Source organism: Pseudorasbora parva, chromosome 13 (assembly GCF_024679245.1).
Source record: "Pseudorasbora parva isolate DD20220531a chromosome 13, ASM2467924v1, whole genome shotgun sequence".
NCBI classification, from domain to species: domain Eukaryota; kingdom Metazoa; phylum Chordata; class Actinopteri; order Cypriniformes; family Gobionidae; genus Pseudorasbora; species Pseudorasbora parva.
The window spans coordinates 13615266-13629279 of record NC_090184.1 but is presented as its reverse complement, the minus strand read 5'-3'; the positions used below and the strand labels follow the sequence as shown (position 1 = coordinate 13629279).

Here is a 14014-nt window from a genome sequence, read left to right as displayed (position 1 = left end):
GTCCTTGTGGGGACATTTTTTGGTCCCCATGAGTAAAACATCTTATAAATCATACAGAAGGAGTTTTTTTGAGAAAGTAAAAATGCAGAATGTTTTTTTGTGATGGGTAGGTTTAGGGGCAGGGGCAGTGTAGGGGGATACAAATACGGTTTGTACAGTATAAAATCCATTACGCCAATGGAAAGTCCCCATAAAACATGGAAACACTACGTACGTGTGTGTGTGAGCCTGTTTATGTGGTTTATGAGGACACAAATTTGTATAACTACATGGGTATTACACTGGTATTACACTATAAATGTGGTTTATGAGGACATATCAAATGTCCTCATAATTCAAATGGCCTTAAAAACATACTAAATTATGTTTTTTTGAGAAAGTAAAAATGCAGAATGTTTCCTGTGATGGGTAGGTTTAGGGGCAGGGGCAGTGGCAGTGTAAGGGGATAGAAAATACAGTATAAAAGTATACAGTATAAAAGTACAGTATAAAAACCATTACGCCTATGGAGAGTCCCTGTAAACCACATAGACCAACATGTGTGGTGTGTGTGTGTGTGTGTGTGTAAGCGCAAGATGAGAAAGAGGAATCAATTTGGTTTTCTGAAACGTGCCTCTCTGTGTGCAGCTGCACTCACAGACAACAGCACTTTTACTTCTTGTGCTGGAATGGTTTAAAATTACTTTAATGTGTAAACTAGCAAGATAAAGAGCATGTGCAAATATTAAACTTTCCCTCTATGATGGTTAAAGCTGTCATGAATTGAAAATCAATTTTTCATTTAGCCTTTAATATATAAAAGTTCATCGTCACATAAGAATATCCTGTGCGTTTCGGAGCTGAAAACTTCCTTGTTAGTCAAAGAAAAGTTTCTTGACACACCCGACCCAGCAAACGCTCGATCTCAGAATGTGCCATCCTGTGACGTCAGAGTATGTGAAAGGCCTCAAGCTGTGAAAGAACACAGTTGCTGCATAAGTTACCTTCGGATTCTAATATTAGAAATGTGTGGTTTATTTTATTTTTAATGAAGATCCAGCTCACGTGCGCAAGACATTGCATGTTTGTTCCTTCATTTCGCTGCAGATCGTTTGTAAAACAAGACACACATCAAGACTGGATTTGCAGACATATTGAGATTAAAACACAAAGCTGTGCTTCTATATGTGATAGTATTGCATTGTTACAGATAGTTTGATATCTACTGATTATGTTGTGGAAGTTTTCAGCGTGCAGATTTGTCTGCAGTGAAGTTTTGCTGATGCAAGTGCTTGCGTGTGTGTGTGCGCGTATATATTTGTGTGTTTGCAAGCCAACTTGCAAGCCGAACTGTAGGGCCTGGTCCGTACAGATCTATCAACTATTCACATACTAATTTGCGTTATATCAGTTTTGGGGATTTAACTATTCTGGTGTACTGCATGTACACCTTTTTGTATGAGAATGAACAAAAGGCAGATTTCCCAAGTACAGTAGTGGGTCTAAATCAGACAGAACTCATCAGCTACACTCACCCCCAATCTTGGCGTTGTAAGCAATGCCAACCGTGCAATGGGAGTTGTTGGCGGACGCTGCTACTTCACCAGCGCACCTCGTGCCATGCCTGAACAGAACACACAAGATGTTAGTGTTAGTATTGACACACACACACGTTCACCAACTGCATAAACAATAACTAGAGAGAGAGAGAGAGAGAGAGAGAGAGAGAGAGAGAGAGAGAGAGAGAGAGAGAGAGAGAGAGAGAGAGAGAGAGAGAGAGAGAGAGAGAGAGAGAGAGAGAGCACAGCTGGGCTGAAACTAAACATGTGCTTCCACAGCCAGCAAAGCTAAAACACAGTGGCTAAATATTTGAGATATTGAAGGAAAACATTTGAGCGGTTCCTCTGCTTCAGACGCAACGTGGATACATTCCTGACCCAAACTAAACCCACATAAATCTAATACAAATCATCAGAAAAAGAAATGCACTTAAAACAACCACTAAAGACAAAGACAGACAGACGGAGAGAGAGAGAGAGAGAGAGAGAGAGAGAGAGAGAGAGAAGAGAGAGAGAGAGAGAGAGAGAGAGAGAGAGAGAGAGAGAGAAGAGAGAGAGAGAGAGAGAGAGAGAGAGAGAGAGAGAGAGAGAGAGAGAGAGAGAGAGAGAGAGAGAGAGAGAGAGAGAGAGAGAGAGAGAGAGAGAGAGATTCGGCTAGGGAACCTCCAGCAGTGAACAGCTGCATAGAAAAACTCATGCTACCATGGTAACCACAGTCTCCAATCTAAGCAATTTAAAAAAAAGAAAACAAAAAGAAAAAGAAACAAAGATTGTAAAGATCCACAGCAGCACCAGATCCTGGGATGAGACCAGGGATCGGTCACCAACGCAACCATAAACATTTAAAAGGTCAAAAGGCCAGAGGAACTCCCAGGTGGTCTGTGTGCTCGATCCCGATGTCAATCCACTGACTTCAGACTAAAACTATTCCAGTGATTATCTAATTCTGATATAGGCCATATGTGATATTTAATAAGAAATAATCTACAGTAAAATCCCCAAAGAATGACGACTTCTCTTCAAGTCTAAACTACTCTTCAAAGTTTTGGGTTTCAAATGCTTTTGAAAAGTCATCTCTTATGCTTATTAAAGCTGCATATACTGTATTTGATCAAAAATACAACAGTGACATTGTGAAATATTTTGACAATTTAAAATGATCCTTTAGAATCTATTGTAATGATGATTTCCTGCTCAAGAAAAATGTCTTATGCCCTGTTTACACCTGTTATTAAGATGCGCTTTGGTCGATCAGATCACAAGTAGACAAGGGAGACACATACCCATTAACACCTGGTATTTGAATCCCTCACTTTTGTCCACTTTTAACCACTTCTGTCCTGATTTCTACAAGGGGAGGGTCTATGGGTAAATGCATGGGCCTTTTTTAGGTCTTTCGATCTAATGAACAAAACTTGCACAATTTACAAATGAACACACCCGGAGATGAGGAAAAACATACAGCCTCAAGAAATCACAAAGAGAAGGCAGTCTTTTGTGGCAGTTTGAACATTTTAGACAACGAGTGTTTGCATACGAAAGCAATCCGGTATAATGTGTTTTCGACTAACTCTGTAAGTGGTCGAAAGTGGGCAAGTTCATAATGTTTTAGACCCATTTACACCTGTATTTAGCGTCGCCCATTTGTGATCCAATCGACCAAAACACATCTCAATACTGGGTGTAAAAAGGACCTTACTATTATTTATCAATATTGAAAACAGTTGTGCAGCTTAATTTGTTTTTTTGTTGTTCTTTTTTTGGCAACCAGGATTCTTCTTTTTCAGGATTATTTTATGAAGAGAAAGATATAAAGAACAGCATTTATTTGAAACCTTTTGTTACATTATAAATGTCTGTCACTTTTGATCAACTTAATGCTTTAAAAAAATACCCCCAAACTTTTGAATGGTTGTGTTTAAAGACATGAAACAACACAAGTCAAAATTGAAATTAAATGGATTTCAGACCATCTAGCTTATACACAAGCATACTACGAGACACTAACAACATGAAATCAAAGTATACAGTATATAACATACAAAACAAATTTGTTTGTTTTTTTAATAAAATGTTCTCCAAAATTAAACTTCCTCTCCCCCTAAATTATAAATACCAACTGCCTTCGACTTGCAATGGGAAGTAGAAAATCATGGTTTATGACTGTAATGTAAAGATCTACATTTCACTTCAATACATTTTGCCCCAACTTTGTTTCCATAGGAATATAAACAGTTATACATGCATATTGGCATCCTTACGTTACTTTAAAAGCCTCAATGCTCAAGGGAGCCAGTAGCTAGCTATAAATATATCAACAGTTTAACTAACTTTAACTAACTTGCTAAACATTAATCAAAACAGGTTTTTGAACAAGTGGCATCGTGGCAACTGACAAAGATACTGAGACTCTTGTATTATTTTTTGTAATAAAACATTTTAAATTTAGAGCACACAGACAAAATGGTTCAACGACCATCATGTTTGCTAGAGAAATGCAGCAAACAGTGGTGTAAAGTAACGAATTACAAATACTCTTGTTACTGTAATGGAGTAGTTTTTCACAGGAATTATGCTTTTTAAAAAAGTAGTTAATAAACAGTTTCTAAAATTGACTGCAGAATATTACATGCTCTAATACACACACAAATGGTACGCATTCTGTTAGCGCTGCACAAGCTCGATCGCGGTGCCATCTCCTGGAAACACTTCATTTTGCTTGATTGTTTGCCAGCTAGCTTCAAAGTGCATTAGGCATTAATCGATCGTCACTGCTATATTTTTGTCCCTTTCTTCCATTTCATTTGTAAATGTAAATGGACTGCATTTATATAGCGCTTTTATCCAAAGCGCTTTACATTTTTGCCTCACATTCACCCATTCATACACCGACGGCGATGTCAGCCATGTAAGGCGCCATCCAGCTCGTCGGGAGCAGCTGGGGTTAGGTGTCTTGCTCATGGACACCTCGACACTTGGTCATGTGGAACCGGGGATTGAACCACCAACCTTCTGGTTTGTAGACAACCTACATGAACCTACATTTAATATGTTAACGCATTAACCTGCTTTCTGTCAGCATATTGAATTGCATATTTTAAATGGATCACCGGTGTCATGTGATTTCAGCAGTTTGACACGCAATATGAATCATGAATCAATACGCTGATTTATAACCGTTTAAATCTTTATTTGAGGATTGAACACAAACAAGGAAGAGGAGACAATGCTGAATAAAGTCGTAGTATTTTCGATGCTTCAAGAGATTCTAACTAACTAACTGATGACACATATGGACTACTTTGATGATGTTATTACCTTTCTGGACATGGACAGTATAGTGTGCATACACTTTCATATGCTCTCAGACTAAATATAAAACATCTTAAACTGTGTTCTGAAGATGAAACGAGGTCTTACGGGTGTGGAACGACATTAGGATGAGTCATTAATGACATCAATTTTATTTTTGGGTGAACTAACCCTTTAAGTATATAATGCTATATAATTATCTTCTTATTGCAACCACCTCAATCAAAGAACTGAGAACACGACTTATGTTATGATTTGCATATTCACACATTTCAGAATACAACAGCTCGAAATGGAGCTAGCGATGTCACAATTTTAGATTGCTAACGATTAAAATGTCTCTACAATCTGCTTTTGAAGAGAGATCATAGTAAGGACATGGTGATGAAAAAATATAGATGGGAGGAAAATGTATATTATATTCCCTCCCAAAACTTTTGTGTTTTTATGTGGCATCCCCTCATCTTTTTATAACAGTCGGCAAACATCTGGGGACTGAGGAGACAAGTTGCTCAAGTTTAGGAATAGGAATGTTGTTCCATTCTTGTCTAATACAGGCTTCTAGTTGCTCAACTGTCTTAGGTCTTCTTTATCACTTCTTCCTCTTTATGATGCGCTAAATGTTTTCTATAAGTGAAAGATCTGGACTGCAGGCTGGCCATTTCAGTACCTGGATCCTACTTTTATCCAGCCATGATGTTGCAATTGATGCAGTATGTGGTCTGGCATTGTCATGTTGCAAAATGGAAGGTCTTCCCTGAAAGAGACAACATCTGGATGGGAGCAAATGTTGTTTTAGAACTTGGATATACCTTTCAGGATTGATGGTGCCTTTCCAGATGTGTAAGCTGCCCATGCAACCCCATACCATCAGAGATGCAGGCTTCTGAACTGAGCGCTGATAACAACTTGGGTTATCCTGGTCCTCTTTAGTTGTGATGACATGGCATCCCAGTTTTCCAAAAAGAACTTCAAATTTTGATTCGTGTGACCACAGAACAGTTTTCCACTTTGCCACAGTCCATTTTAAATGAGCCTTGGCCCAGTGAAACGCCTGCACTTCTGGATCATGTTTAGATGTTGCTTCTTTTTTGACCTATAGAGTTTATGACCTTTCAACGGGTACCCGCATAAAAGTGGCTAAAACGGGTGGATTGTGACATTTATAAAATTCTCGGGCGGGGATGCGGGCAGATAATTAACTCTGTGCGGGCGGGTAGTAGCGTGGATAAAAAAAATATGTGCAATATTTCTGTGGCGAGGTGGACGAGCGAGAGACCTCTCATGAGGAGGTATATAAGGACGAGCGACACCAATAAAGGCAGAGAGATCACCAGACCTGGATTTGACGTTGAGTTGTGTTTACGTTTTATTATGTGTGTGTGGCAGTTGTCCGTGAGAGGCTGCCCACGTTACTTTCGTTTTGTTTGGTTAAAGTCTTTTAAATATTCGCCGGTTCCCGCCTCCTTCTTTCCCCACAAACATTCTGTATTACAATTTCTATGTCCAAATTACCATTACACATACGCAAGAACGATATGCCTTTGAACCATCACGTCACCGACGGTGCAACTTTTGTGCCTCTCGTAGCCCAGATGGAGCGATGGTTGCAGGACTAGCAATGGATGAAGTAAAAGTAAAGTTGGCGAGTGGAGTATATAAAATTGTTGACAACGAGTCTTTAAAGGCACAGACTGTTTCAATAGCCCATTCATGAAGCTGTTGTGATGTTGAGATGGGTGCAGGATAAAAAAATAAAGCATTTTAATTGGAATGATTTTAGAGTGTGTGATTTATCTTGGACACGGATCGGGTAACGGGTCAAATATTAACGGGTCTGGGCAGGTGCGGATTTAATTTTGACATTTTCCCGGTTCATGGGTCAGATCTGGTGCTAAACCTTGCGGGTACGGGCGGGGGCGGGTCTCCAAAAATGGACCCGTGCAGGACTCTGATCTAAGGGCCCGAAGATCACGGGCATCCAATATGGTTTTCAGGTCTTGACACTTACGCACAGAGATTGTTCCAGATTCTCTGAATCTTTGGCTGATATTATGCATTGTAGATGATGATAACTTCAAACTCTTTGCAATTTTTCTCTGAGAAACGATCTGCCACTCTGAGAGGCTCTTTTTATACCTAATCATGTTGCCAACTAACCTAATTAGTTGCAATTTGGTCCTCCAGTTGTTCCTTATATGTACATTTAACTTTTCCGGCCTCTTATTGCAACCTGTCCCAACTTTTTTGGAATGCGTAGCTCATGAAATCTAATTTCAAAATGTCTCACTTTCAACATTTGATATGTTATCTATATTATATTGTGAATAAAATATACATTTATGAGATTTGTAAATTATTGCATTCCTTTTTTATTCACAATTTGTAGTTTTGGAATCGGGTTTGTACATAGGTGGCTCCAACAACCCGATACATTTACATTTGTCCAGTTTTATTTGGAATGTGTCTCAGACAATCTCATGAAGTGGTTTGAGTGATTGGATATCGGTCTCAAAAGCGTTTTGGAGTGCATTTACACCTGGTCTTTTATAGGACAGCTATAAAGTGACCAGGTGTAAACAGCCCCTTCATTAGTCTTAAAGTGATAGCAGCCTAAAATACCTGCTGCCACTCGCAGAGGTGGACAAAGTACACAACTCTATTACTTGAGTAAAAGTAAAATTACTACTGGTCAAATATTACTCTGTTACAAGTGAAAGTTGTAAAAACAGATTTTTACTCAAGTAAAAGTACAGAAGTATTTTTTTTCAAAAGTACTTAAGTATCAAAGTAAATTTCCTTTATTATGCCAATGCATTATTTTATTATTGTTGTATAAATGCACACTGTCATCATGGTTTAAGCCAGTCAGTGATGCTCCATCTGACGTACTAGCATACGACTAACTTAAACTAATTTAAATACTTGTATATAAGATACAAAGCTCTTTACAAAGCTGCTGTCACTTTAAGGCCAAATGCACGAATCCAATACACTGATACACGTCTGATATTCTCCCAACTTTCCTCTTCTCTTTCTCCCAGACGTTTATATTTTTAATATTTTATAAGCACCAAGTGTATGCCAACTAAACTAATCTTGATTTTTTTTAAACTGAAACATATTTTCAAAGTATGGCTATGGGTGCACACACTTGTGCCTAAGAACCGTCTTTTTCCATTTTGCTATGAACTGATCAGTGTTCAAAAAAAGTTGGGAAAATGTATATGACCCTATAAGAGTGATTCCTAACAGACTGTCTGAAACAACAACAACAAAAAAACTTTTAAAGATGGAAAAAAATCATCCTCCGACTTTCAGAGCTGCTGCAGAAACGACTTTTGACCTAGATAGAAATGTAGTGGAGTAAAAAGTACGATATTTGTCTTTCAAATGTAGTGAAGTAAAAGTATCCAGAAAAAAATTATACTCCAGTAAAGTACAGATACTCAAGTAAATGTACTTAGTTACTGTCCACCTCGGGCCACTTGTGCCATTAAAGTTAGTCACATAACAAAAGACAAAGAGAAAATTATTAACTGCTCTTGACTAAATAACTTGAGTAGCTTTAAAGGGGTCCTATTATGCCCTTTTACAAAGTCTTGATTTTGTTTTTGGTGTGTACCAGAATATGTTTTCATGATTGATTGTTCAAAAAAACTATTTTTTCCTTTACATATTTACAGTTCCTCTCTGCCCAGTCTGAGTCGAACGTCTTATTTCGTATTTCGGAAAGCGGGGCCTCATTGAAAATGTGCCGATTGGTTAGCTGGCCCAGTGTGTTCTTGGCACCCCCTCAGCGTGTTCAGGAAATGTCCCACACCTTCATAACGGCCAACTTTACTCAAATATAAATATTAACAATGCAGTCAATTTCAAACCAATTCGAGCCTGATTCCGATTCGCACAATGTTAACGAACAACAGGATTTTGTAGAACAGCATAAGCACAGATTTTGCATATACGGAATTCACAGGATGTTGTTTTTGTAATTTTCTTATAGATACGATAATGGTTATCCACCATTTAATCATATTTGTCGGAAAAATATGGTAATACAAACAGTAATCGATCACAAAATCATGGATACTTTTCCCAAGGGTGGTGAACAGTCTTACAAAAGCAAGACTTAGAAAAGCCACAGTAGTAGACACAACAACATTACTGTAATGCTAGTTAGCAGGCTAGTGGAGGCAAAGCTTTGCCTTTCGTTTACATCATAGCAAGCAACTACAAAAAACCTGTAATTGAAACTGTTAATTGAAACACATTTGAAACAAAAAACAAGTTGTAATCCATAAACAACAGATTGTCCTGACAAAATGGGTACGGCAATGACTTTCAGTAGAAGCTTTTGTAGCCTCCATTGTACTGTCTGTCTGCTGTTCTCCGTAAAATGTGGCGTGCACACACAAACGTTGAGGTTATAACATTCAGGAACACTGTTTAAAAATAAATTAAGCCTTTTTGCCAGGTAGAAAAAAACAGCAACAACACACTTCATCTTCTCTAATGCAGCTCAACCAGGCCTCGTCCCCTTTTTTGAGTATTCCGTGGGCGGGGATTACTTCAATAAGGAACATTATTGACTTCATAAGATCCAGGAAAAAAATGTGTTGTATTATAAACAAGTGCTTTTTTTATGCTCAAACAGCAACATTACACACCAACTAAAGTTAAAAAAGTGAAAAAGCATAATAGGACCCCTTTAAAAAGAATCAACATGCATGGAACTCATACAGTGAGTGCATTTATTTATTTTCTTTCTTACTTGAGTGCTACTATTAAAGGTCCCATGGCATGGGTTGTTTTATTGTTTTATAATGTTCCCTGGGGTGTACTTATATTGACAGTATGGTTTTTACATCAAAAAATGTCATAATTTAGAAATATAAGGCATTTTTTCTATACTGATATTAGCCCTCTGTTTAGAATGCTCTGTTTCAAGAGGCGTGTCTGCTGTGAGTCTTCAGTGAAAACACCCACTGTTGTGATTGGCTGACATTTTTGCATTTAAAATTAGATCGTGCGGATGGGACCGTGGTTTAGTCAGGCGAGCAGAGCAGCACCTGCAGCGCTGCCAGTCGAGAAAGAGACGGAGAGAAACGGAGCTGGGGAAGGATTGTTGAGGAAGTGTTACTGTACCGAGTTTTTGAGAGCGCGAGTTTATTTTGTTTGTATTTGAGAGCTCTGAATAAACACGAGTGAACTTTGCAACGTTATTTCTCTCACAAAATGCTTTCACCACAGCTAACAGCAAACACGACATCGACATGAATAGAGTAGGAGCTTCTGTTGAGCATAATGAGCAGCGTCATTCGAACGTGTGATTGACCGATCGAAACATTATAAAGAGTGTTCTTTGATTGCTCTCTATAGTTTAATCATTTAAATAACAGATTTGTCTCATGCTGCTAACAGGAATGATGTGAAGTTGATGGTTTTAGTCACTGGCTTGATTCACTGATGCATCAAGACGGCCAGCTGCAGGACTGACAGTTTTAAACGATTTAGAAAGAAAATCTGTGTGAACTTGAATGATTAGCTACACATCAGAACTCACTGATCCCAGATCAGACATTAATGAACACTGTTACTCACTGTTTGTGGCGGTGCTGTTGAATCCGTATGGTAAAGCCTGTGCTGCTGACATCCACTGATAAAACTGTCTCCTTTTTCTACTAATTCTCTGGGCGGGCAAAGCAGAGGAAGGGGCGGAAACCTTTCCTGGTATGATGTCATAACAGGAGAATTCAAGATCAGCTCGTCTGAGCTCTCAGTTTCTCAAAGGCAGAGAAAGACAGCCTGAACTCGTTTTATACTGATCAAAATTTCTAGCGACTTGGGGACAACATTCAGGCTAGGGGAACTCATATTAATGTTGAAAAACCTCATAAAATAAGAATTTCATGCCATGGGACCTTTAAATAAACTTAATGTATCTGAAAAAACATATTACTTGTAATTTACACATTTGTTTGTATTTTTAATAAGATAATTAAAGATAAAAAAATAAATAAATGAAAGACTTAATTAACTGAATTAAGATTTTGATTTTCGCCCACCCCTACTTTGCCCTAAATTGTCTATCTATATTATATGCCGATTGTCAAAACCCTGCTACGGGACACTAAGTCACATCTGCTAGCAGAATACAGGTCAATGGGAAAACCAGAAACACACACCACACCTGAACAGAACATTCCAGCATTCCAAAACCGCACAAGACACTGAAACGTTTCCTACAAAAACAAAAATGAAGAAAACTGCTAAACGTATTATATATAATGCATAAACCCATAAAGCATACAGAAAATACACAAATGTCCAGTCACACACTGAACCACACACACACACACACACACACACACACACACACACACACACACACACACACACACACACACACACACACACACACACACTGGAACCTCCACTAGTGCTGCACATTTGACTTACAGCTTTAAGGTCAGACTGGGTCAATAAACTGCAGTTCCACTGAAAGCCTAGAGCAAAGCCCATGTTCATCTGTGAGATATATTAACTCGCAATATTTACAATACAGCCGCTGAGTTTGGAGCTCAAAAGTCCACCGTCACTCAGAACGACCTCCAGCGGTGAAGCTCGCGGTCAAAACCCACCGCAGGGAAATAAAGACTCACATTACACAAACTATCAGCGGAGGAACCAACACAAAACATTCCAGCACATAAAAGATCAACAGCTTGTGTAGGATAGACGCCAAACAACAGGGGAGACTTTACTGAATAAACCCAAAATACATGCGGTACATTTGTAGTGTGTTTGTGCTCTTTTGAAAATGGTCATAACCGTTATTCCGCTACATAAATGAGAGCCTCATTTTACTTCCTCTTTGAGCAAGGAACCTCTCAAAGATTGATAAATACATCTATTGCCTTATTTTTTAAATAAGAAATGTATTGTATTAATTAAAAAGATATATATATATATTAGATACAATACCTAATCTAATACCAACACTATTATTGTTATTTATTATTACATTATTATATAAATTAGAAAATGATGATTAACAATTATGTATTATTCTTTAAAAATATATATCTTAATGGTTTAGGAAGAGTAAAAGTGCCTTATGACCTACAGCAGTACAAAGAAGTAAGCCAATAATAAAGGAGGTCAGTTGCATATGTAACTATTTAAAGCTACAGTAGCAAAAACTTCTTATTTAATTCATGGTAAAAGGTGATATGAAACTAAATTTTGTTTATTGCACATAATCTTGACTAACAATATGAATAGACTTTAAAGAAAAAAAATGAATGCTACAAATGTAGAATATGCCTTATTTAATTGACATATACTTATGTTGTCTACACTTCCTGTCTTGGTGAGAACTTTTGAACTTTACGTGCTTGAATCCACACAGAGACAGAAGAAGCTACTAAAGGAGGTGGATGGTATTCTATACAGCGTGTCTATACATGCAGACATAAACCTCCCTTCTCTGGTCTCCACCACACACTTCCTTCTAAAAGCAGTGGCGGCGTCAAACACTCCCCCTCTTCCTCGGGCCACGGAAATACTTCTAATGGGGCTTCTGAAAGTGTAAATTAAGAGGAGGAATAGTTGTGCTGCACGACATGAAAACGCTCATGCATACGTGCAGTCACATGCAGAGACCTCCAGATGGGGGATTGAGGAGCATTTCCATAATACACCATTCAGTGGTGTCTGATATAGTCAACAATCACTACTACTATTGCACATTCTTAGGGATAAGCATTACATTTCAGCACATAGCTCGTCCCGCACCATTTGAACTACGGATATGAATTATACCTCAGGTGTGATATCACTTTCCTAAGACTATAATAAAGGAGGGAAAATCCGATAGACTTACATTGAAGGAGGTACATCGGATAAGTATTTTACCATTTACATAAAAAAAAAAAACTTTCTACACTGTAAAAAATCATTTTAATGATTTGTTAAATCAAAACTTTTTATCTTTTGTCAAATCCACTTAGCTGGAGATTTAAAATATGCTATTTACTAAACCAATCTCCTTTATTGTATTAACTATTTTTTTATTACACTGAACTCAAAATTAAGGTAATTTACTTAAAGCAGCAATAATATTGTACAGTGCAGTAATAACAATGTGATTTTTGTATTATGGTAATGAGAATTGGTTGGTGTGAAATGTGCCTTTTGTATAAAAAAAAAAGGTCCTTTATTCAAATAAAATTATGATCATTAACTAAAAATATAAAAAGCTGAACTCAAAAGCTGAAATATTCGATGAAAAACCAACATATTGACTACTAACAAAGTGAAAAAATTAAACCTAAATCATAATATAAAAACTAATAAAAAATTGCAAAAGCACAAAACAAAATTACTAAAAACTAATCTAAAACTAAAAATGTAAAAATATATATTTAAAAATATTAATAAAAGCTATAGCTATTATAAATGATACCAAAATAACACTAAGTCAAAAGAAAGAAATGATGTTTTGCGCAATGGTGAAATGTGACCCAGACACATTCTTAGAAATTCACCTTGAAATAGTTCACACGTCTTTGTGTTCCACGAAATAAAGAACAGCTTAATCAACACAAACGGATTAAGTAAACTCAAATTTGATTTAAGTGGACTGAACACAATCAAATTAAGTTAGGGCAAAATGTATAACAATTGTGTTGCTTTAGCTCATTTTAATGAAGAAATTTGAACAAGCAGTAAAAAATCTTTTTTTTTCTTTTTTCTTTTTTTGGAACGACAGCTTTTGACCTGTAGTTAGAAGCATAGTTTCTTGTTTGTATGTTATGTGGACTTAATCATTTTCTTGAGAAAAACAAGCAAGCAGACATTCAGTACAATTTATACATTTTCCATTTCGAATGTATATACATTTAATTTGCATCTTATTGGCCTGGTTTCACAGACAGGGCTTAGATTAAGCCAGGATTAGGCCTTAGTTCAATAAGGACATTTAAGCAGCTTTTATAAATGTGCTTTAGAAAAAACAAAACTGGTGCGCATCTTGAGACAAAACAATGGCACTCGCAGATTAAGATATCCATGCAAGTTGCTTTTAGTTAAAAATCTCAAACATGCGTTTTAGTCTGGGACTAGGCTGTGAAACCATGGGTTCGTTTTCAAGGGATTTAAAG

At 37.3% G+C, this 14014-nt stretch overlaps 1 protein-coding gene across 4 annotated transcripts in view; it reads right to left on the bottom strand.

Annotated features, from left to right (window-relative positions):
• The window catches only part of pcsk5b (proprotein convertase subtilisin/kexin type 5b), an 81278-nt gene that overhangs the window by 52242 nt on the left and 15022 nt on the right, over positions 1-14014 (bottom strand). For all 4 annotated transcript variants that reach the window (XM_067413233.1, XM_067413232.1, XM_067413230.1 and 1 more), the window contains exon 6: positions 1515-1603. In XM_067413233.1, the coding sequence (XP_067269334.1) occupies positions 1515-1603 (89 nt within the window). The remainder of the gene's footprint in view (positions 1-1514; positions 1604-14014) is intronic.